Below are 24,934 nucleotides of genomic sequence, written 5' to 3'. Positions count from 1 at the left end.
CAAGCAGACCAATGTGTTTGAAATAGAACAAACAAAGGGAAAAGTGGTAAGAAATGCGATTAGAAAGGGGGGCAGCAGGCAGATCACACACGGTCTTCTGGACCAGGTAAGACTTCAGCACTCATTTATGGATGACAAAAGATATAACAAGATTACGAGCCACGATGGACACAATAAAACCTATGTTTGTAAAGCATGACTTGGCTGCTAGCAGAATAGATTATGGAAGAGTAGTAAGGCAAGAAGAGAATCAGGACAGTGAGTTAGGAGATTATTCCTGTAACAGATGAAAGATGAGGGTGTTCAAGACCAGGGAAGTAGTTGGGATGAGACATGGGGATGACACACGGGACCGACAATTTGCTGAATAATTAGATCTTAACTCCAGAGAAAAGTCAAGGGTGACTTCAAGTGTATTGGCCTAAGCACTGGCCGGGCTATCCAAAGTTAAAAAGTGGCTAAAGCCATGGGACCAGTGAGCATACTAAAGGAGAGGGTTCTGAGGACTGCAGTGGATCTGGGCATGGAATACTACATGTCGGCGAAAATGCACTGACCAGAGCTGTATGCATCAAAACGTATGCCAGCGAGAATGGTCCAGTAAAGAAGAGAGAAAGAGGGTAAGTAAAAAGCCAAGAGAAGATGTGATGCAAAGCACAAGGGGAGGACGTGATCTCAGAAAGAAAAGAGATAAATCCTCCAGGGAAGTGGGAAGCACGCACAGTTTGTGAGCACAGATGTAGAGAAACCTACGTATAGGGATTCTGATGGGAAAAAGAAGATCTTGTTGGGCAAAACGTATTTCGTCTTTTAAAAATGAGAAGAGGTCATGAGTGGAGAGATGGGCAGCCAGGGGAGCTCAGAAGAAAGTGCAGTAGGATTGTCTGTGAGTGCTGAGTACCCACGAGCATGGTCAGCAAGGGAAGCTGGCATGGATGAACCACGAAAACAACATGCCAAGTGAAAGAAACACAGTCTGATTCCGTTTATGAGAAATACCCAGAATAGACGATCCATGGAGACACAGCGATTGGTGGTTGCCACTGCCTGGGGGTAGAATGGAATGGGGAGAAACAGCTAAATGAGTAAGAGATTTTACTTTGGAATGATGGAAGTATTTTGGAACCAGACAGAGGTGGTGGTTGCACAATACTGTGAATGCATTCACATGTCAATCCAAATGTCACTGGATTGTTCACATTGAAATGGTTAATTTTATTTTTTGAATATAATAAAAAGAAGAAGAAATGGAGTTAAAAAAAAAACACCATGTAGGACGAGAGGGACACACTGAAATAAATTTCAGGTCTCATACCTGTTCCAGAGACGAATGTCTTATTAAAAATGAACTGCCCACTTACTGGAAGGTGTACTTCTGCTATTAGCTCTTCTACTAAATGTGTATTAAAATGTTGTGTATTAAAACTTTCTCTGTTCCTTTGTCATAAGGACATTTAAAAAGGTAAGATAGCCTATTGCCCTTTCCTAAAATGCATCAAGTCTGTTTCCCGTCCTTATGGGGTTGAGTTTGTATTTGCAAGGCAGCAATACTCAAATGTTAATTCAAGTGTTTTGAATGTAATCAATGGACCGACCAGGCCCCAGGTATTTCTTGTGTAAGGTACTGGGAAATACAAGTAGAACACAACACAAACTGGGCCCTCAACAAGCCTGCGATTTCAAATAAGTTTTCTTAAAAGTCTCACCACTCATACTTTTCCAGAATCCTAAGGAGAAACAGAAGGTGGCCGGGGGCAGAGGACAGGAGGGGAGCGGGGAGGAGGGGGAGGAAGAGAAGGAGGATGTGTGAGGCAGGGTGGAGGAATACAAAGGAAGGGAAGAAGGCAGGAAGAGAGAGAGGAGGAAAAGGAGGAGAGGGGAGCGGTGGGGGGGAGTGGAAGAAGAGGAGGAAGGGGAGAATCAGCAGCACCACCACAGCTGGCACAGAATAAGTGGAAAGTTAGGGTTAATCACACTTGGGGGTTTGCCTGGTGACTTGGCAGAGGCAGAGCAGGGTGAGATGGTTTCAATGAGCCTGCAAGGCAGTGATGAGCAGTGACTGGGGTGGCCTCTGTGCAGTAGCCCACCCTCTACTCTGGACAAGGAGAGAAGGAAATAACCAGTGACCAGACTCTTCTTTCTCCAAATCTCAGTGATCAGCACTTGTCAGTGCATATCTTCACTGGGATGAAGAACTCTTCTAAATCCCCATCTCCCACCTGGTTCCAAGAATATTCAAACTTTCTGTTTCCAGTCCTGATCAGTGTCTAATTGTACGACCCCAGAATATGTTAACACAGCAGGTTGTGGCTGATGCCCTGAAAAGACTGCACGTCTCCAGAAAACTATTCCTCAATTTCCTCACCTTGCTCTCCCCTGGCCTTCAGCGGCCTCTGTGGAGACCCAGATCCCACTCCAGTCCCAGGAAATAAGTCTTAGCTACCATGGCAAGGAATGCCTTGCACATGCTGGACAGTGAAATATATCTTGTTTTAAAAAAGACATTCTTTTCAAGTAACTGAAAAGTAGAATAATAAGTCACAACTGCACTGTGTTTTTAAGTAAGTTTTTCTAACTCCCATAGGATGCTTAAAATTATAAAATTTTGTTATGCCTATAAAAATTTTTTTTGTTAAGAAATAAACTGTATCTTACCAGCCATTCTTGTCTGAGACACAGAACTGGGTTCCTGGATGCGTTCCTTCAGTGTGGTAGGCACTTCTCTGCATATCTACAGCATCAGGCCAAACAAAGAGAAGAATACTATATAAATAAAGATGATTATATTTTTGAAAGAGGAAGTGTTATTCTAAGTGCTGGTTCTGCTGCTTTTCTTCCCCCTCAACGCCTGAGCTTCTGTCTCCACCCTCACATCCACTGCAGTCTTGCCAAAGCCCCCACTTTACTGACATTACTGTCAAGAGTACCCTCCAGTCCTTAGCTGTCCTAGTCCTTTGTAACATTTAATGTTGTCCCCTCCCCTCCCCAGAATACCGTTAATATTCTGCAATCCTGACTTTACACCTACCTCTCTGATTGATCTTCTAAGCATCCTTCACCAGCTCATTCTCCTCTGCCCATCCATCAAATACTGACACTCTATAGGGTAGGTTTTTTTGGTCTTCCTACCCTTGACCCTGGCTTCTCTCCCTGAGTCCTGGTTTCTAATGGTTTCATTTATCATATGGAGTTTTAAGAGGCTGACAACTCCGAAAAATGTATCTTCAGTCCAGCTCATTCTGTCAATTGGATATTCAGACATGTCCAAATCTGAATTCATCACCCATTTCCCTGCCACCCCCTTCCCAAGGTGATCTAATGACTCTAACTGATCTTTCCAGATCAGTTATTCTGATCTGGACACTGGTCTTTGCTCAGAGGAGTTACTTGATATCCTGATATTATCCTAAGGCCATCCATCGCTAGGATCACGCCATCCATCTCTAAAGTGAAGCTATAGTGATTTTTCAAGATGTGACTTTCTCCTGATTAAAACCCATCCACTGCTCTCAAGGCGATGAAGTGTTCTCAAGATGGAGCTCGAATTCCTTGTTGAGGCATGATGAGGCCTCTAGGATCTGGGTCTGCAAGCATCTCTTATTCTTCTGCTGCTGCACACTGAGCTACTTCCAAGACCCAAATGCACTGTGCTCATTCCCTGTCCCCTGTAGACCCTTCCACTTTTTTGATTCTTCTCCCTGTGATGCTCCTTCCCCCATTCTTCATCTACCCATACTTATTCATTCTTTCTAAATTAGCATGGATATGATCTCCACCAAATCTTCCATGATTACTTCCCAAAGCCAGGTAGGTGCACTATCTTTATGTCCCCATGGGTACCTCTATGTTGTAAGTTTTTGACTACTTGCCTCACCAACAATAAACTCTTTGGGTTAGAAGCAGTGTCATACTCTTTGCTGTATTCCTAGTTCTTAAAATGGTGCCTGGCATACACCAAGAGTCCAGTCAAAACTACTGAGTGAATAAATACATGAATGAATGAAATGCCCCGGGTTAGTATTTCCCAAAGTACATTTATTGAAATTCTCTCCACAGTAAGTACTGTCTGACCTTGGACACTCATAATTCACCTAAGTAGAGTAAAACCAACGTGAAGTGATAAAGGAACTTTTGGCTTTGTCTAACACAGTGCTCCCAAATTAACCACTGTGTCCTCTTCCACACAATATCTACTGACATGCTTTGTGTTAAATACATATGTGTGCTCTGATTGAATATGCAAAAGCTGTGCCTGGCATGTTTGACACGGGGCCAACATGTCTGGAGAGTAGTGTAAGGGAGAGAGACAGGAAGATGAAGTCAGAGAGAAAAGAAGAAGCCAGAACATGAGGGGCCTAACAAGTCACAGTAAGAACTTCAGCCTTTACTCCGAGTGAGGTGGAAAACCATTAGTGGGCTTTGCTCAGAGGAGTTACTTGATCAGAATTATGTTTAAACAAATACTTCACTGCTTTGTTGAGAAGAGATTGGCAAAGGGCAGAGGAGGAAGCAGGGACTCCAGTGAGGAGTCCGTTGTAGTAAGCAAGACAAGAGATGATGGTGGCTTAGAACTAGTTAGTAGCAATGGGGTTAGGGAAAAGCATTCAAATTTATGACGTTCTTCAAACCTAAAAAACAAGTTGAAAAAAAAAAATACAGGGAATAGCCAGCATGCTACCCAACACCTACAATTGTTATAATTTTGCTACATTTGCTTTATCATGTATCTAGCCATCTGGCCGTCCAGGAAACCATCTATCAAATAGATACGTATTTTGAAGGAGAAGCTGATAATGGTGACTCCAAGTTTTGGAGTTTTCAAAATTAAGATGTAACTCATAAGACTGACTCCAAAGATCCTGACCAAACAATAATGAGTAATTACCAGTAAATGAGGTGGGAGAAGTACAGTAAAGCACAGGGAGGAGGTGGAGATCAGGAGCTCAATTTTGTATGTTAGTATGAGATACCCATTGGAGAGCCAAGTGAACATACTGAACAGGTCATTGTACATGGAAGCCTAGAGCATAGAGAGAGGTCAAGGCCAGAGATATACATGTGTGAGTTATCAGTAACAGTGACCATCAAGGTATAATTCTCAACTAGAGAATTTAGGTCAATAAAGCACCTGCATCATTAGATATAGAATGATGGCTATCATTTTAAGGGGATCCAGAAGGGTAAAATTGACTGATATGGGATCTATCCAAACCAGGGGCAGAGACACATCCATTCAGTGTCTCAGACAGACCTCACACTCTGATATGGTATGTACCAGGGTAAAATAAATAGAATCTATGACTTTATCTGCCTTTAATTGTTTTAACTGCAAAAAAAGTAATGACATGAGGGGAAAGACCTTAGCTTAGTCATTTCCAGTATATACTAGGCTAGCACATACTACGCCTGGAGCCCAGTAAATATATGAATAAAAGAATAAATCATTAAAAATAATTAATGGATTGAATAAAATCATTAAAAATAAACCTACATAGGTGAGAAGTCATGTGCAACATCAGGATGTTATTTTAAGGTCTACAATTTACAACTTTATATGGTATTTTATTTTCTAATTCTAATAAACATTCATTATTTGATGTAGTATATACCCCAAAATCCCTAGACCAAAATATCCCATGTAAAATAAAAAGTATTCTCTGAGAATATATGTTTCTGTCCATGACAGATGAAAAAAACAGTAATTACAAACATTGGTAAGCATTAGTAAAACGTGCCCATGTTTGGGTATGCTGTTTAAAAGCAGAACAGTTATATAATCCCACTTCCTTGACAGCAAAATCAATAAACATGAGAAAGGGATCACAGTAATTCTTAATGCACACCTTATTCCATGTTGAATTTACAGTTCTTAAGCTTTCTGAAATTTTTTGTCTTTCATGTAAGCTCAGACTTTTATCTGAAAGCACTTCCAACTCAGTTCGATTCAGCCATTTGAGTTTTTCAGCTTGGACGTCCATCTCCCGGGTTAAGTCCTAAAGGAGTCAGAAGAGAGCTGTCATAAGAAAGTTGCCATACCGAGGAAAGTTCAACTACTGTATCAGAAGTCTCTTTCGGTTATATTCTTAGAAATGTGGATTTCTCGGGGCGCCTGGGTGGCTCAGTCGGTTGAGCGCCCGGCTTCGGCTCAGGTCATGATCTCATGGTCTGTGAGTTCGAGCCCCGCGTCGGGCTCTGTGCTGACAGCTCAGAGCCTGGAGCCTGCTTCGGATTCTGTGTCCTCCTCTCTCTCTGCCCCTCCCCCGCTCATGCTCTGCTTCTCTCTGTCTCAGAAATAAATAAACATTAAAAAAAAAAAGAAATGTGGATTTCTAATTTCTTTTATTTTCTTAGAAAATAAACTTATAAAAGCCTGAACTTATATTAACAAACTGTTTGGTTTTTTAAGTTTATTTTGAGAGGGTGGGGGAGGAGCAGAGAGAAGGAGAGAGAGAGAGAGAGAGAGAGAGAGAGAGAGAGAGACAGAGAATCCTAAGCAGGCTCCACACTGTCAGCGCAGAGTCTGACGCAGGGCTTGAACTCACAAACTGGGAGATCACAACCTGGGCCAAAACTAAGAGTTGGACACTTAACCAACTGAACCACCAGGAAAGCCCTTGTGCTTTGGCCCTCTTTACCCCCACCTCTTAACAGGGTCATATTATATCATATTTACATTGGTAGTTTCACATTCTGTTCTTAGATAATGAAGATAATGTCTTTTCTAATCAAAGGCAAAAAGAAAGAAAGAAAGAAAGAAAGAAAGAAAGAAAGAAAGAAAGAAAGAAACAAACAAACAAACAAACAAACAAACAAACCACAGGAACACCTTATGCATTCATCTGTACCTTATCTCTACCTAACCTAATATACCATCGCACTCTTTGTGACAGCCCCCAAATTGTTTACAAAGTGAAATGTTCCAAGAAAACTATTGAAATTTTTAGGTAAAACGGGAACAATTTTGTTAGATATTTGTCTAACAAGAAGATAACTTAGTAATTGTTTGCCACATATTTTTCATTATATTAAAAGTTCCTTTCCCAAAATGCCTCAATCATCCTCCTTAAGCAAAATGTTTCATCCAATTAGGGGGCATCCTTTTAGGCGTACTTAGATGCATGCACATGTGTGTTTCAACATGCACAATTTCTTTTAAATCTTCTTTTTAATGTTTATTTATTTTTAAGAGAGACAGAGGGCAAGCGGGAGAAGGGCTGAGAGAGAGGGAGACACAGAATCTGAAGCAGCTCCAGGCTCCAAGCTGTCAGCACAGAGCTGACGCGGGGCTTGAACTCATGAACCACGAGATCATGACCTGAGCCGAAGTCGGACGTTCACCCGACTGAGCCACCCAGGCGCCCCTAACAATTTCTTTTTTTTTTAATAAAAATATGAGCATATTAATCTTACTGCTCTGCAACAGTATTTTAATTCTTAACACAAAATATATAAAATGTATAGATATAAAAAAGGTATGGATATTTGGATACATTTATATATATTCATCTTTACATATTTTTACATGTTGCATACATATATAACTATAAAAAATTCTTGTTAGTTGTGGATCAACAAAGGACATTTGATTAATACAATCATGATGAGAAGCCTATATAGTAAGCTGTGATGAGTTGCTCTTAAGTCATTTAGAATTTTCTTAAAAAACTCAGTTTTAAAGATAGTTATCAGTAACTATCTTCTAAATCTAACAGCAAAGAACCATACTTTACAGTATTATTGTATTCCAAAATGTTGAAGTCTGTTTAAAATACCCTAAAAATCTTTGGTCTAATACTGAGACCACATGATCTGTCACTTTTCTATGAGTGAAACCTTACCTCTGCAAGAACAAAATTATAGCTGCTCTTAAAAAAAATTCCTCTAAAGTTCACCACATTTACCACAAAGAACAAAGTTTCTTCCCCTTTTCTTCTTCAGTCATGCAACCTCTTATTTTTAGCATAAATGTTCATGCACCAAAAAGCATTGGCAAATATAGAGACAAATAAACCACTTACTGTTAATTCTTGCAGGTTTTCTTCCAGCTCAGTAGTTGATCTCTTTTGCACAGCACTCTCAGTCGTTGATAACCAACAGATCATATCATCTAGTCTTTTTCTATATTCCATCACCTGCTTACTCACTCCTTTTAGCCTAAAAGAATACATTATTGAAAAACATTGACAAAAATTATCCAATTAGAACAGTATATATTTGCTTTGGATATCCTGACTAAATATACCACACACAAAAATGTTCCTAAAAATTAATATATATTTTTAAATGAGTGTCAATAGTGATATGTACATTGTCCAATACCAAAGATTCTTTGACAGTATAATAAACATTTTTCCTTCATTAAACTCAAAAACATTGAAACTAAACATTTTCTTCTTTCATCATGAAAAAGTCTACAGAAATTTAATACAAAAGATTTTTTTAAAGCTAGAGACCACTGTACAACATAATGGAAGTTTAAAAAAAGAAAGAAAATTGTCTTTACCTCAAAAAATAAGAAAAAACACATAATTCTCTTTGAGTAGTCCATGGAGATACAAAGTCATCATTATATGACATAGTATTCACATTAGGTGGCAACTATTACTCTATTCATAGGAAAGAAAGAATAAGAAGGCAAGACACTGAGAATGGAAAGTTTTTACAAGTATTAGGAAAGACAAGAAAAAATGGAAATTTGGTTAGTTTGTTAAAATAAGTATTATATTTGAATATAGCACCAAGTTATAAAAAGAGAGCTAGAAAAAACAAAGCAAAAGTTTTAAAGGATATAAGGAAACAAATAGTCATATGAATATAAAAAGGGAACTGCCTTAATTAGATCTTTTAAATGTTGTAAGAATAACATTTATAAGTATATAAACCATCTGTCAGAAGATGAGAATATGACTAGAACTCATGATGACAAGATTATGTATTTTTCAGAGAGGGTTTGGAAGCTATTTACAGCTTGGTGGTGGTATCATTATTTTTATAGTTGTGGCTATTAGCTGCCAGTTTAAAAGTTAAATGCAATTTTTTAAATGAATTGCATTTTGTTATCCCTAATAAAAATTTACTTTTTTATGGCTATGACTTTTTCTTTTTAATCACAAAAAAACTAACATATGATACACTATATAAATCTAATCCAATGCTAAATAAGTACTTGCATATTTAACAGAGTCGGTAATATTTGAAAGAGTCTTTTAATGTTTAAAATCTAATGATAATCACTACATAATCACAAGTTTTCATTTTTAAGCATCCATCAGGAAAGAACACTGCTTCGAAATTAAAATAAATAAATCAAACAATAGTATTAATTGTTAAAGACTGACAATACCAAGACAGGTAATTTACCCTCTTTATCAAAGAGTAATTAACTTAACTAACAGCTTTATAAACACTCAACTACTATTATAAACCTTGTATTAAAAGAAAAGACTTAGAAAGCAGCAGAATACACATTCTTTTCGAGTACACATGGAACATTCTCCAGAACAGATCACATACTGGGTCACAAATCAGCTCTCAACAGGTACAAAAAGACTGAGACCATACCATGCATATATTCAGATCACAATGCTATGAAACTTGAATTCAACCACAAGAAAAATTTGGTAGTCCTCAAAGGCATGGAGGTTAAAGAACATCCCACTAAAGAATGAATGGGTTAACCAGAATATTAAAGAATAAAACAATACATGGAAGAAATGAAAATGAAAACATGACAGTCCAAAACCTTTAGGATGCAGGAAAGGCAGTCCTAAGAGGGAAATATATTGCAATTCAGGCCTATCTCAAGAAGCAAGAAAGGTTGCAAATACATGACCTAACCTTACACATAATGGAGCTAGAAAAGGAACAGCAAAGAAAGCCTAAAGCCAGCAGAAGAAGAGAAATAATAAAGATTAGAGCAAAACTAAATGATATAGAAACAACAACAACAAAAACAAAACAGGAGAACAGATCAACAAAACTAAGAACTGGTTCTGTGAAAGAATTAACAAAAATTGATCAACTCCTTGCCAGACTTCTCAAAAAGAAAAGAGAAAGGACCCAAAGAGATAAAATTACAAATGAAAGAGGAAAGATCACAACCAACACCATGGAAATACAAACAATTATAAAAGAATACTATGAAAGATTATATGCCAACAAACTGGGCAATCTGGAAGAAAAAGACAGATTCCTAGAAACCCACAAACAACCAAAACTGAAATAGGAAGAAATAAAAAATTTCAACAGACCCACAGCCAGCAAGAAATTGAATCAGTAATCAAAAACCTCCCAACAAACAAGAGTCCCAGGCCAGATGGCTTCCCAGAGAAATTCTGCCAGACATTTAAAGAAGAGTTAATACCTATTCCCAAACTGTTCCAAAAGATTAAAAAATGAAAGGAAAACTTCCAAGCTCATTCTATGAAGCCAGCTTTACCATGATTCCAAAACCAGACAAAGACCCCACTAATAAGGAGAATTACAGGCCGATACCCCTGATGAAGATGGATGGAAAAATTCTCAACAAAACACTAGCAAAACGAATTCAACAACATTAAAAGATTATTATTCACCAGGATCAAGTGTGATTTATTCCTGGGCTGCAAGGGTAGGCCAATATTCCCAATCAATAAACATGATATATCACAATAAAAGAAATGATAAGAACCATAGATCCTGTCAATAGATGCAGAAAAAGCATTTGACAAAGTACAACATCCATTCTTGATAGAAAGCCTCAAAAAGTCTAGAGACAGGGAACATACCTGATATCATAAAGGCCATATTTGAAAGACCCATAGCTAATATCATCCTCAATGGCGAAAAACTGAGAGCCTTTCCCCTACCCTCAGGGACAAGACAAGGATGTCCTCTCTCACCATTACTATTTAACATAGTACTGGAAGTCTCAGCCTCAGCAATTAGACCACGGCATCCAAATCAGCAAGGGGGAAGTCAAGCTTTCACTATTTGCAGACAACATGATATTCTATATAGGAAGCCCAAACGACTCCATCAAAAAATTGCTAGAATTCATACATGATGTATTCAGCAAAGTCACAGGATATAAAATCAACATGCAGAAATCTGTTGCATCCCTATACACCAATAACAAAGCAACAGAAAAAGAAATCAAGGAATTGATTCCATTTATAGTTGCACCAAAAACAGTAAGATATCTAGGAGTAAACCTAACCAAAGAGGTAGAAGATCTGTATTTGGAAACTATAAAACACAAAAGAAACCAAAGAGGACACAAAGAAATGGAAACACATTCCATGCTCATGGATTGGAAGAAAAAAACAGTGCTAAAATGTCTATACCACCCAAAGCAATCTACACATTTAATGCAATTCCTATCAAAATACCACCAGCATTTTCTGCAGAACTACAACAAACAATCCCAAAATTTGTACGGAACCACAAAAGACCCTGAATAGCCAAAGCAATCCTGAAAAAGAAAAGCAAAACTACAGGCATCACGATTCCAGACTTCAAGTTACATCACAAAGCTGTAGTCATCAAGACAGTATGGCACCAGCACAAAAACAGACATGTAGATCAGTGGCACAGAACAGAAAACCCAGAAATGGACCCACAACTATATGGTCAGCTAATCTTCAACAAAGTAGAAAAGAATGAAGACAGTCTCTTCAACAAATGGTGTTGGGAAAACTGGAGGGCGAGATGCAGAAGAATGAAACTGGACCACCTTCTTATATGATATGCAAAAATAAATTCAAAATGGATGAAAGGTCTAAATGTAAGATAGGAAACTAAAAAATCCTACAGGAGAAAATAGGCAGCAATCTCTTTGATCTCGGCCAGAGAAACTTCTTATCAGACATGTCACCAGAGGCAAGGGAAACAAAAGCAAAAATGAACATTGGGACTTCATCAAGATAAAAAGCTTCTGCACAGAGAAGGAAACAATGAACAAAATTAAAAGGCAGCCTACAGAGTGGGAGAAGATATTTGCTAACAACATATCTGATAAAGGGTTAGTATTAAAAATCTACAAAAAACTTATCAAACTAAACACCCAAAAAGCAAATAATCCAGTTAAGAAATGGGCAGAAGACATGAATAGACACTTTTCCAAAGAAAACATCCAGATGGCTACCAGACACATAAAAAGATGCTCAACATCACTCATCATCAGGGAAATACAAATCAAAACCACAATGAGATACCACACCACCCCTGGAAGAATGGCTAAAATTAACAATACAATAAACAGGTGTTGGCAAAGATGTGGAAAAAGGGGAGTCCTCCTGCACTGTTGGTGGAAATGCAAATGGTGCACTCTGAAGAACAGTATGGAGGTTCCTCAAAAAACTAAAAACAGATCTACCAATACAATTCAGCATTTGCATATTAGGTATTTACCCAAAGGATACAAAAATACAAATTCAAAGGGTACATGCACCCTGATGTTTATAGCAGCATTATCAACAATAGCAAAGCTGTGGAAAGAGCCCAGATGTCCACCAACTGATGAATGGATAAAGATGATGTCGTGTGTGTGTGTGTGTGTGTGTGTATACATGGATGTACATGTACATGGAAACACATTCATGTATATACATACACATACATACACACACACACACTGAAATATTATTCAGCCATCAAAAAGAATGAAATCTTGCCATTTGCAACAACACAGATGGAGCTAGAATGTATTACACTAAGCAAAATAAGTCAATTAGAAAAAGACAAATATGATTTCACTCATAGAATTTAAGAAAAAAGATAGATGAAAATATCGGGGGGGGCGGGGAGAGGAGCAGAAAAAAAACAAACTGCAAGAGACTTAACAATGGAGAACAAACTGAGGGTTAACAGAGGGAGGTGGGTAGGAGATGGTCTAGATGGGTGATGGGGATTAAAGAGGGCACTTGTCAAGATGAGCACTGGGTGTTGTATATAAGTGATGAATCACCGAATTCTACTCCTGAAACCAATGTTGCACTATATGCTGGCTAGCTAAAACTAAAAAAAAAAGAGAGAGAGAGAGAGAGAGTTGGAATTTATATTTCCAATGTTTCATAATTATGACTAACTCAGTATTTTGAAAATATATCTATGAAGGATATAGTTTCTATGAAGGAAACTAACATCAAGCAATTTCAATAACATATTTGAGTCACAAAATTTTCATCCTCAAACTAGCTAAATATAATCTACCCTTTAAATGTTATCACTAAGAGTAAAAACAAGTTATAGATTTATGTTTAAACAGATAACAATTGCTCATTAAGGAATAACAGCATAAGTTGACAAACTGTACAAATATGTAACTACAAGCACGCAATACAAAAACAAATTAAACTGTGTGCTATTCCTCAATGACTCTGATACCAGTACACACACAAGCTCCTAAAATTGCAAGGTGGCCCCAATTTAAGATAAGTTACAACCTGGAATGAAGTCAAACATGAATTTATGAAAATAAATATTGCTTTAGTTAAAATATAAGATGTTGCAGAAGAGATTCATTATTCTTATCTCTTCCCCAAAATGAGTAAAATATGTATTAGCTTCACCTTGTTAGTTCCAGGAGGAATAATTACCACATTCCACAGAGATCCATTTGAAAATCTTTAGCAGAATTTCTGCTAGCATTGTTAATACCATGCCAGCAAATACATCTTTTGCCTTAAGAAGGCCTGGGAGCTAGATGATTTGCAAGCTAGAAGGACTCTCCATGAAAACTCATTAGCACGGCACACAAAACCCTATGGGACCTCAGCTTCCAATCCCACCCCCGGTCCCCTGAATCCTCCTTGTCCTGTAACTTTGCAAATCTCTCACCTGGTCATGCTATTTCATGCCGTTCTCCCTTTGCCTGCTCAACTTCTTTTCCCTAGAAGCCTCTCTCTCGGATAAATTTATGGGGAGTTGTTACAAATGCTTCAAACCTCAGTTCAAGATACTTCTCCTCTGATGCCTAAATTCCATGTCCCAAAAAGACCCCACTGAAAAAGAGAACTACAGGCCAAAAGAGAACTGATGAACTTAGACACAAAAATTCTCAACAAAATACTAGCAAATCAAATCCAACAGTACATTAAAAGAATCACCCACCATGATCAAGTGGGATTTATTCCTGGGCTGCAAGGGTGCTCCAATATTCACAAATCAATCAACATGATACATCACATTAATAAAAGAAAGGATTCTAAGAACTATGTGATCCTGTCAATAGATACAGAAAAAGCATTTGACCAAGCACAACATCCATTCTTGATAAAAAGCCTCAACAAGGTAGGGATAAAGGAAACATATCTCAAAATCATAAAGCCAGATACAAAAAACCCACAGCTAATATCATCCTCAATGGGGAGAAACTGAGAGCCTTTCCCCTACCCTCAGGGACAAGACAAGGATGTCCACTCTCACCATTACTATTAACATAGTACCGGAAATCTTAGCCTCCGCAATCATACAACAAAAGGAAATACAAGGCATCCAAATCAGCAAGGGGGAAGTCAAACTTTCACTATTTGCAGACAATACAATACTCTATATAGAAAACCCAAAAGACTCCACCAAAAAATTGCTAGAACTGACACACGAATTCAGTAAAGTCACAGGATATAAAATCAACATACAGAAATCTGTTGCATTCCTATACACCAATAGTGAAGCAGCAGAAAGGGAAATCAAGGATTCAACACCGTTTATGGTTGCACCACAAACAAGATACCTAGGAGTAAACCTAACCAAAGAGGTAGAAGATCTGTACTTGGAAAACTATAAAACACTTATGAAAGAAACTGAAGAGGACACAAAGAAGTGGAAACACATTCCATTCTCATGGATCAGAAGAGCAAACATTGTTAAAATATCTATACCACCCAAAGCAATCTACACATTTAATGCAATTCCTATCAAAATACCACCAGCATTTTCTGCAGAACTACAACAAACAATCCCAAAATTTGTATGGAACCACAAAAGACCCCGAAAAGCCAAAGCAATCCTGAAAAAGAAAAGAAAAGCTAGAGGCATCACGATTTCAGACTTCAAGTTACATCACAAAGCTGTAGTCATTAAGACAGTATGGCACCATCACAAAAACAGACATGTAGATCAGTGGCACAGAACAGAAAACCCAGAAATGGACCCACAACAACACAGTCAACTAATCTTCGACAAAGCAGAAAAGAATATCCAATGGAATAAAGACAGTCTCTTCAACAAATGGTGTTGGGAAAACTGGAGGCCAAGATGCAGAAGAATGAAACTGGACCACTTTCTTACACAATACACAAAAGTAAATTCCAAATGGATGAAAGATCTAAATGTGAGACAGGAAACCACCAAAATACAAGAGGAGAATACAGGAAGCAACCTCTTGGACCCCAGTCAGAAAAATCTTACTAGACACGTCTCCTGAGGAGAGGGAAACAAAAGCAAAAATGAACATTGGGACTTCATCAAGATAAAAAGCTTCTGCACAGTGAAGGAAACAATCAACAAAACTAAAAGGCAGCCTACAGAATGGGAGAAGATATTTGCTAATGACATATCTGATAAAGGGTTAGTATTCAAAATCTATAGAAAATTTATCAAACTAAACAAACAACCCAGTTAAGAAACAGGTATTAGATATAATAGACACTTTTCCAAAGAAGACATCCAGATAGCTAATAGACACATGAAAAGATGCTCAACATCACTCATTACCAGGGAAATATAAATAAAACCATGATGAGATATCAAAATGGCTTAACAACACAATAAACAACAGGTGTTGGCAAGGAGTTGGGGGTGGGGGGCACGGGGAAGGGAGCCCCCTTGCACTCTTAGTGGGAATGCAAACTGGTATAGCCACTCTGGAGAACAGTATGGAGGTTCCTCAAGAAACTAAAAATAGAACTACGCTACAATCCAGCATTTGCACTATTAGTTATTTACCCAAAAGGATACAAAAAACACAGATTCAAAGGGGTACAATGCACCCCAGTGTTTATAGCTGCATTATCAACAGTAGCAAAGCTGTGGAAAGAGCCCAGATGTCCATCAACTGATGAATGGGTAAAGAAGATGTGGTATATAGATATATGTACACACACACACACACACACACACACACACACACACACAGTGGAATATTACTTAGCCATCAAAAAGAATGAAATCTTTCCATTTGCAAGGACATGGATAGAGCTAGAGAGTATTATGCTAAGCAGAATAAGTCAGAGAAAGACAAATACCATATGATTTCACTCATATGTGGTATTTAAGAAATAAAACAGATGAACATAGGGGAAAAAAGAAAAAAGAGACAGACAACCTAAAAAACAGAGTCTTAACTATAGGGAGCAAACTGAGGGTCGTGGAAAGGGTTTGGGGGCGCTAAGTGGGTGATGGACATTAAGGAGTGCACTTGCTGTGATGAGCACTGGGTGTTGCATGTAAGTGATGAATCAATAGATTCTACACCTGAAACTGATATTACACAGTATATTAACTGACCATAATTTAAATAAAAACATGAAAAAAAAATAATTCCATGCCCCATCACTGCTGTCTCTGTGACAACACAGTATCTCCTTAACAACATGCTTTTCAATCATACCATATCATTTGTCCTTTTGAATATTTTCTTCATCCTAATCTCTGAGTTCCTTAGAGGTTCAAAAGATATTGATCAAATCAATCAATCAATTACTGCCAAAACTCAGCAATAACATGCTTAGAGAATAAGTTTTCATTTCACTTACTATTGTAAAAACTAGATATTTTGAGTGTTTACTATGAACAGTTTGCCATATCCTTTTCACAAACACTGTCTCATTTAATCCTCATAACACTCCTCTGAGAAGTTATCACAGCTCTTATTTACAGAGGAGGAAACTTGGCCAGAGAGCTGTGGTCTTCCGGGATTTGTTCACGCACGGTATGTGAAAGCATAAGTTCGTGCTATCACCAACTTTCTGTGAGACCTAGACAAATTACTTAACCTCTCCCCTCTCAGCCTCAATTTCAAAAGCTATACAATGAGCCTAAGAGTCCCCTCAGAGGAGAGTTGAGAAGATAAAATGAAACAATGTATGCCAGGTGCCAAACGTGGTCTCTGCCACATGGCAATCTCTCAACCCAAAGGCAAAAACCATTATTTGCCTCTGACCAAAACACACAAAACAACAGATGATGTTATTTTATAAAAAGCAGCCATGGGCCAAATAGTCATAGCTCCATATTTTATGTTCTATTTTACACTATAAAACTGGACTTGGTAAAATATTAGATTGGTCCATAACAAAACAATAGCTTATCACTAATATATCACCTACAAAATTAAAATTAGAAAAAAAAATTGGGGGCTTTTCAATCCGAAACTACCATCAACCTAAAAAGAAGATCATCAGTGGGGTGAAATGTATTAAGCAAAGTAGAAATCATGCATTAAATCTTGAGTGTCTCAAAAATAACTTCAAATAATTTTAAAGCAATATATAAAATAATTTGTAATGTTGAGTATTATATTCACTGGTAATCAAGCATTTTTGCAATCCGAAGACACACTAATAAAATCTGGGACATTGTAACATAATCTGACACAAATCAGACAGTAATGCATTGTATTTATTATATTATGCAAATGAGGAACTATATTATTTACAAAGCACCAGCATATGTGGATGTAACACACCCTTAGACATTAAGAACAACCAAGTAAGAGGGATTTCAGAGGAAGACCCCAAGGCCCCGTCAGGAAGTGAGTGAGTGAAATGTCTGACCCTGAACCCAGATCTTCAGTCTGCAAGTCCAAGGTATTCCTGACCTAGTTCAAGTTCCTTCCACACAGTTGCCATATCATAATAAAATGTCAGAAATGAGAGGAATAAAGATATTTTTCATACATATCACATCCGAGTAGAAATGTGAGACTTTACAGGTAGCCTAAAAATACAGTAAGAGACAACATTCTAAAAATATAGAACATCACTGGGGCGCCTGGGTGGCTCAGTTGGCTGACCATCTGGCTCTTGATTTCGGCTCAGGTCATAATCCCAGCATTGTGGGATCAAACCCACATCGGGTTCCTCAACACTGAGCATGGAGCCTGGTCAGGATTCTCTCTCTTTCTCTCCCCCTGTCTCTCTCTGTCACTCATGCTCTCTCTCTCTCTCTTAAATAAAAATATATATAGAACATCACAGCAGAGGTCTTAAATGTCACTACAACTCATATCATGATATCAGATAATAGAGGAATTTTGAACTCATCTAACTGTATCTTAAAAGGCTCTGCCAAAATATCTTTACCCCTGTGCCCTTGAGTTATCACCGCTACATCACCTTGGCCGCCGGTCCTTCACTTCCGCAAAGATCACACTCCAGCGCTGGTTTAAACCTGCCAGCTTGTCTTTCAAGAAGCTTCCATCTGTGGGAGAGAGTTTCTGTACAATCCCATCCCCAGTTCTGTTTAGGGCTGCAAAACTGGGCTGGTGGCTGCTGATTCCCTCTTCGAGTTCCTGTAACAGAGTATAACTCAAGATTAACTCCACAACTGAACTATGCAGTGAATCCACAAAGGTACAATGGCATCAGTTTAAGTGTTAAAAAAAACAAAGTCCTGGAAGAATATTTTATGTTCATGAAAAAGGCATTTTAAAACACTTTACTTACATCTCAATGAACACGCGAAATGAAATCGATTTTGAAATCTAACCCATTCTCATGAGTGCCATCAAGCAAAATACACTGAAAGAGGATAGCCTAATAACATAAAATAAGCAACAGCTGTTTACACTGAAAGCACAAGCATCAGAAATCTGTTGCATTTCTATACACCAATAATGAATTATGTTTGAGTAAAGTAGATGGTTTGTCTTCCTTCAAATATGTGCTTGAAAGCATTTCTAAATACAATGTGTGTGTGTGTGTGTGTGTGTGTATACCTCCACATACCCTTATGTCCTACCATATGTAAGTAAATTTCAATGTGTATTTCATTGACACACTGCTTCACGAGTCGGTAAATTTTTAAGCAATTAAAAAAGGATATTTTAAAGTCAAATGTGAGCACTTATCTATAACCCATAAAATAAGAAAAATGCATTAACATGTTTATGAAAGAAAAAGCATTTTCTAACTTCTCATGAGCCTTCTACATAAAGTATATTTTAAAGATTTAATAAAAGAATATATTTTAACAATGGTAAACTGAAATTCTGCTTGCTTTTGACTATTATTTTTAAAGACCCGTTATCAACAGAACTGATTTAACTATTGTGTTATATTTCCCAAGACTGCATTCGACTCACATGAGCAGCAGCCCTGACACAGCTCAAGAATAATTTACTTGTATGAAAATTATCAATGATACAAAGAAAAATAAGATGTCTAGTGTTTAAGCACAGAAAACAGAGGTGAGGTATGCAGATAGCTTTCTGTCCTTGATAAAGCCTTACGTACAAAATTAGCAAATGTTTTGAATATAAAATTTTAAAAATAAAATTGTGTTTTACATTAACCACTAAAGAGCATCTTTTATTTAAATTTTTAAAGTCCTAATTAAAGACTGTAAATACCAATTTTTCTTAGACCTTTGAAAGTGGAAAGTAGAACTGGGACAAAAATTACAGGTTGACTATGTACTCCTGAAAAGTTAACATGATTTGCCCTTACTTTCCAAATCAGTCTTAAGTGTCCCATACTGAAAAAAATATGCCACCTTCTGAGCAGACCCGTATCCTCGGATGGAAAGCACTCACCTGCTGGTGTATCCTGGCTTTCTCCAAGTCCAGGCCACCATCGGGAGCAAAGGTTTCAGCCAGTAACTCTTCAGCCTCTGTTAGCCACTGTGTGAGGTCATTAAGGTCACAGTGGAACTGTCGCCATTCTTCCATAGCCCTATCAAAATAACTAGAGGACAAGAAACAAAATAGGTTTTCAAACTTTCCAGGACTGTCTAGAAATAATTTTTACTTTTTTTTTATTTTTTTTTATTTAATGTTTTTATTTATTTTTGCGACAGAGACAGAGCATGAGCAGGGGAGGGACAGAGAGAGAGGGAGACACAGAATCAGGAGCAGGCTCCAGGCTCTGAGCTGTCAGCACAGAGCCCGATGCGGGGCTCGAACCCATGAACCATGAGATCATGACCTGAGCCAAAGTCGGTTGTTTAACCGACTGAGCCACCCAGGGGCCCCTAGAAATAATTTTTCTAAAGAGGCAATTGAAATCTCATTTAAATTGAAAGCCTCACAACAAGTGAATTCACAGCTCACCGCTCCCATAAGATCAGTTTTCACAAAGGACTACAGTTAAAGATTTCTGTTAGAGAAACATGCACCATACCAAGGGCAATCCTGCCCCTCTCTCTCTTAACATGTATGCACACATGCACACACACTAGGCAGCTTTTCAACTGAAAAGACAGACTGCTCCAGCTTGGAAAATCAAGGTTGATTAGCTGTAGCCATGCTAACCTACCCAACTTTAAACACTTAACATGTTAAATACCATGAAATGTAAAATATGACCAATCACTCTATTCTCTTAGGAAAAAAATATGATGTTTTACTCCCAGAACACTCAGCTCCTAGCTAGAACAAAACCCAAAAGGCCAAAACACTTCAAAATTTCCTTGCACTCCATTATCACTGTGTTATAGACTGCTTGTGTCCCCCCAAATTCATATGCTGAAGTTCTAGTTCCACAACGTGACTATATTTGGAGAAAGAGGGCCCTTAAGGAGGTAATTAAGGTTAAATGAGGTCGTAAGAGCGGAGCTCTAATCCCATTAAGACTGGTGTCCTAATAGGAAGAGAAATAAGCACCAGAGATTGATCTTTCTCTCCTCTCTCTCTCTCTCCCTCACTCTTTCTCTCTCTCATTTTGCAACAACACAAAGGAAAGGCCATGGAAGGACACAGTGAGAAGCTGACCATCCATCCGCAAGCCAGGATGAGAGGCCTCATTAAACGCTAACCCTGCTGGCACCTTGAGCTTACACTTTCTGTCTCCAGAACTGAGAGAAATGTGTTTGTTGTTTAAGGCACCCCGTCTGTGGTATCTTATGATGGCAGCCCTAGCCAACTAATACACTCTGGGCAATGACTACTCTGGAGCGTCCCCTTCATTTGAACAGAATGGAAGTGTCTACAAAGCCCACGTTAGTCAATGAGACACAGGGCTATCGAAATTCCTATTTAAACCTAACTTCTGGGGCACCTGGGTGGCTCAGTTGGTTGAGCGTCCAACTCCTGATTTTGGCTCAGGTCACGATCTCAGGATCGAGTCCCCAGTTGGGCTCTGCACTGAGCATGGAATCTGCTTGAGATTCTCCCTCTCTATCTCTCTCTCTCTCTCTCTCTCTGTCTCTCTCTCTCTCTCTCTCTCTCTCTGTCTCTTTCTTTCTCACCCCCCTGCCTCTCCCCCTCTGCTCACCCTCTAAAATAATAAATAAGCAAATAGCTGCTTTAAAAGCAAGATAAAGTCACACTCCACTGCTTGTCATATTTGGAACACATAAAATAAGTACAAAAAGGAAAGCTTTGTTGGATTAGGATCCTAAATTTCCTTGTGCCTTTTTTTTAGAGTAGTAGTGCTGGGAGAGATTTAGATGATATCCCTAAGATTTTAACAATATTAATAAAATTTTTACTTCGTGTAATAAAAAACTAATATTATTTTCAAAAAATAATAAAATGGTCCCTGGCATCACTAACTCCTAAATAAAGTTTATATTTTCTTTTTCCACGAAAATCATTTTGAAAACTCAGTTAATATCTGTTGAGTGCCCACAGGGAAGGAACATTCTATTAGGCACTACAAAAATAAGAACACTTCAAACAAACACTGTGAGAAGATACAGAGACAATCTTCACTACTTTTCACAAAACTATACAAAAACTAAATAACCAACATAGAATTCCAACTTTTCAGATGCTGCAATAACGAACAGAAAACATTGCTAAAAAGTCTTCCTCAAAGATCTGAACACCTGGAGTATATAAACATTACATTTGGTAAAGATCATTATCACTGCAAAAAGAACATAAATTCAAAATAAATCTAAGCAACATAGCTATGGATTAAATAAGAAAAAGTCAAAAGAAAGGGAGATGCATGCTCGGGAAGGTCTTGCAAAGCCATCACCTTCGCTCTAACCCAGCCAGCTCAGATGGAAGACAGCACAGTATTGTGAAAGGCTGTGAATTTCCAGAGAATCAGACTCGAAGTTCCAGCCTTACTGCATGCTTGGTTTAGATCTGAACTATAAACATATGAGTTTGCTAATCTCTAATATTTCAATGGCCTTGCCAACTTCCCCCAAAAGTCATCTCACCACCAGTGTACCCTGTCTCTGCTAATGGTACCACCACCTACTGTAGGTCCTCAAGCCAAAGACTTGAGGCTCATTTTTTACTCCTCCCTCCTCCTACGCCAACATCCCACCGATCGCCACATTTTACTGACTCTACTATTTAATTCTCAAATTTTCCCTTAGTTTCCACTTCCATAGCTACTATCCTAATCAAGTTATCATCCTGTGACCAGCATAGACTGGTCTTCTAGCACTCAGTCTTGTCCTCTACCAATGCATTCTGCAATCAGCAAACTGTCATTCCCTTGTTAAAATACTGCAATGGCTCCCTATTGTTCTCACAGTAAAATACAAACTACAGCTGACCCTTGAACAACACGGCTGAACTACACAGGTCCACATACACATGGACTTTTCCTATAAATACTGAAATGTGTTTTCTCTTCCCTATAATTTTAATAACATTTTCTCCTTTCTAGCTTACTTTATTATACAAATACAGTATATAATACATTAAACATACAAAACACATGCTAATAGACCATGTTATCAGTAAGGCTTTTGTCAACAGTAAGCATGTTATCATTAAGGCTCTGCCCAACAGTAAGGATCAGTAGTTAAGTTTTGGGGGAGTCAAAAGTTATATACAGATTTTCAGCTACATGAAGGGGGGGGGGGGTCAGTGCTCCTACCTCCATATTGCTCAAGGGTCAACTGTACTTAACATGATACCCAAGGTCCTTCTAATATATTCCCTTTTGGACTTTTTGGTTTCATCTCTCTCAGTTCTAACTCTGCTGGACTATTTCCACATCCTTAACAGCACAGCACTCTCTCTTTTTATCTATGACAGTTGCAATGTTGTGTTCCCTCTATTCCTTCACCTAGGTAACTTCACAATCTCCAGGAAGACTTCCCAGATCCTTCAGGGTGCCTAGCAAGGCCTCTTGTATTGTCCCCATCACAGCACTATGCACTACTTAACAAGTGCTTGTCTATAGTTTTCTACTATATACATTTGGACCCCAGGAAAGAGACTATATATATTTAGTACATCTGCCTTATAATCTTTTATAACTACTTACACATAGCTGCATGTGCCTTGAATTAGTCAACACTCAATAAATATTGGTCAAACAGATGGTGCATGGATAGATGGATAGACAAGCACATAGAGGTAGGTGGCTGGGTGAAGTCATAAAATTGAATTTCAAAAACTTTTTAGACAATAGAAAAAGAATGATAAAATTAAGAACGAAAACTGTTCCTTGTATAAGATGGAATTCTGAGTAAGAATTAGAAACTAGGAAGGAAAAGAAAACAAAGTAAATTTTAATCTAGTTTGTGTGAAATGAATGAAGGAACCTTTTTTGAGCAACATAGACGGGTATAAAAAATTAGGCCATCTAGATAACACTGTTAAAAACCTAAATTCAAGACGAAAGGTCTGAACTTTGTCCTTATACCAGTGAAAGCCACCAAAGGAAATACAGAGGATGAGTACCTGAGAAGACATTCTTAAGAGAGAAGATAGCTTAAGAACCCAAAGATCCAAGATGAGAAGGAAGAAATAACTGGTTGGCATAAAGGGAAGAAATTCTTCCAGGAAAAGGGAGCTCCATTATTTGTCTACAATGGTTGTAAAATTACTTATTTGGAAAAATATGAAACTAATACCATGCACCAGTGTAGAGTAGGCATAAGGGAGTTCTCAAAGTAAGATGATATATTTTCACGGTTTTTCTCTCACTTTTACTATAGGCCAACAAAATTTGAAAAGTTTGTGGAGTTTTTCCCATAGATTAGTTTTATCTCTATTTTTGTTTAAGCTATTTAAATTTAGTTAGTTAACATATAGTATAATAAATCAGAGAAAGACAAATAACATATGATTCCACTCATACATGGAATTAAAGAAACAAAACAGATAAACATAGGGGAAAGAAAAAAAGAGAGACAGAGGCAAACCATAAAATAGACTCATAACTACAGAGAACAAACTACTGAGGGTTGCGGGGGGGTCGGGGGGAGTTGGGCAGGGGGATGGGCTAAATAGGTGATTGGTATTGATGAGGGCACTTGTTGTGACGAGCACCAGTTGTTTATGTAAGTGATGAATCACTCAATTCTACTCCTGAAAAAGTTTGAAAGTTTTATAGACCAAATAGCACAGGGAGCTGGTATAGATTAATGGACTTGGTGGTCACCCTCATGTGATTATAACTGATAACTGAAACCATGAAAGTACAGGACGTTTGCCATTGTCTTGATAGTTTACAAAAAAAAAAAAATAGAATAGAAAGAAATTCTCACTTAGTGCTTGTGAAAGGTGGATAAATGTCGATAGAGAAAAATAAACATTTAGGATAGATGACCAAAGTTGAAAGAGAAAAACAAAAATTAAGAATAAGAGGGGCACCTGGGTGGCTCAGTCGGCTGAGCATCCGACTGTGGCTCAGGTCATGATCTCACGGTTCATGAGTTCAAGCCTTGCGTCAGGTTTGCTGTTGTCAACACAGAGCCCACTTCAGATCTTATGTACCCCCTCTCTCTGCCACTCCCCCGTGCGCACACACACTCTTTCCCTCAAAATTAAATAAGCATTTAAAAATACTAAGAATAAGAAAATAATGCATCCAAG

The 24,934-nt window shown here is 38.0% G+C and overlaps 1 protein-coding gene across 5 annotated transcripts in view; it reads right to left on the bottom strand.

The window, feature by feature from the left end:
- UTRN (utrophin) overlaps positions 1 to 24,934 on the bottom strand; it is a 582,930-nt gene that overhangs the window by 264,487 nt on the left and 293,509 nt on the right. For all 5 annotated transcript variants that reach the window (XM_042940000.1, XM_042940001.1, XM_042939999.1 and 2 more), the window contains 5 exons: positions 19,736 to 19,886; positions 18,318 to 18,493; positions 8,019 to 8,154; positions 5,844 to 5,993; positions 2,656 to 2,731 (listed from right to left, as the gene is read on the bottom strand). In XM_042940000.1, coding sequence (XP_042795934.1) covers positions 2,656 to 2,731; positions 5,844 to 5,993; positions 8,019 to 8,154; positions 18,318 to 18,493; positions 19,736 to 19,886 — 689 coding nt within the window. The remainder of the gene's footprint in view (positions 1 to 2,655; positions 2,732 to 5,843; positions 5,994 to 8,018; positions 8,155 to 18,317; positions 18,494 to 19,735; positions 19,887 to 24,934) is intronic.

Source organism: Panthera leo, chromosome B2, assembly GCF_018350215.1.
Source record: "Panthera leo isolate Ple1 chromosome B2, P.leo_Ple1_pat1.1, whole genome shotgun sequence".
NCBI classification, from domain to species: Eukaryota; Metazoa; Chordata; class Mammalia; order Carnivora; family Felidae; genus Panthera; species Panthera leo.
Note: the sequence above shows the minus strand (reverse complement) of the source record. Positions and strands in the feature narration are given on the sequence as shown.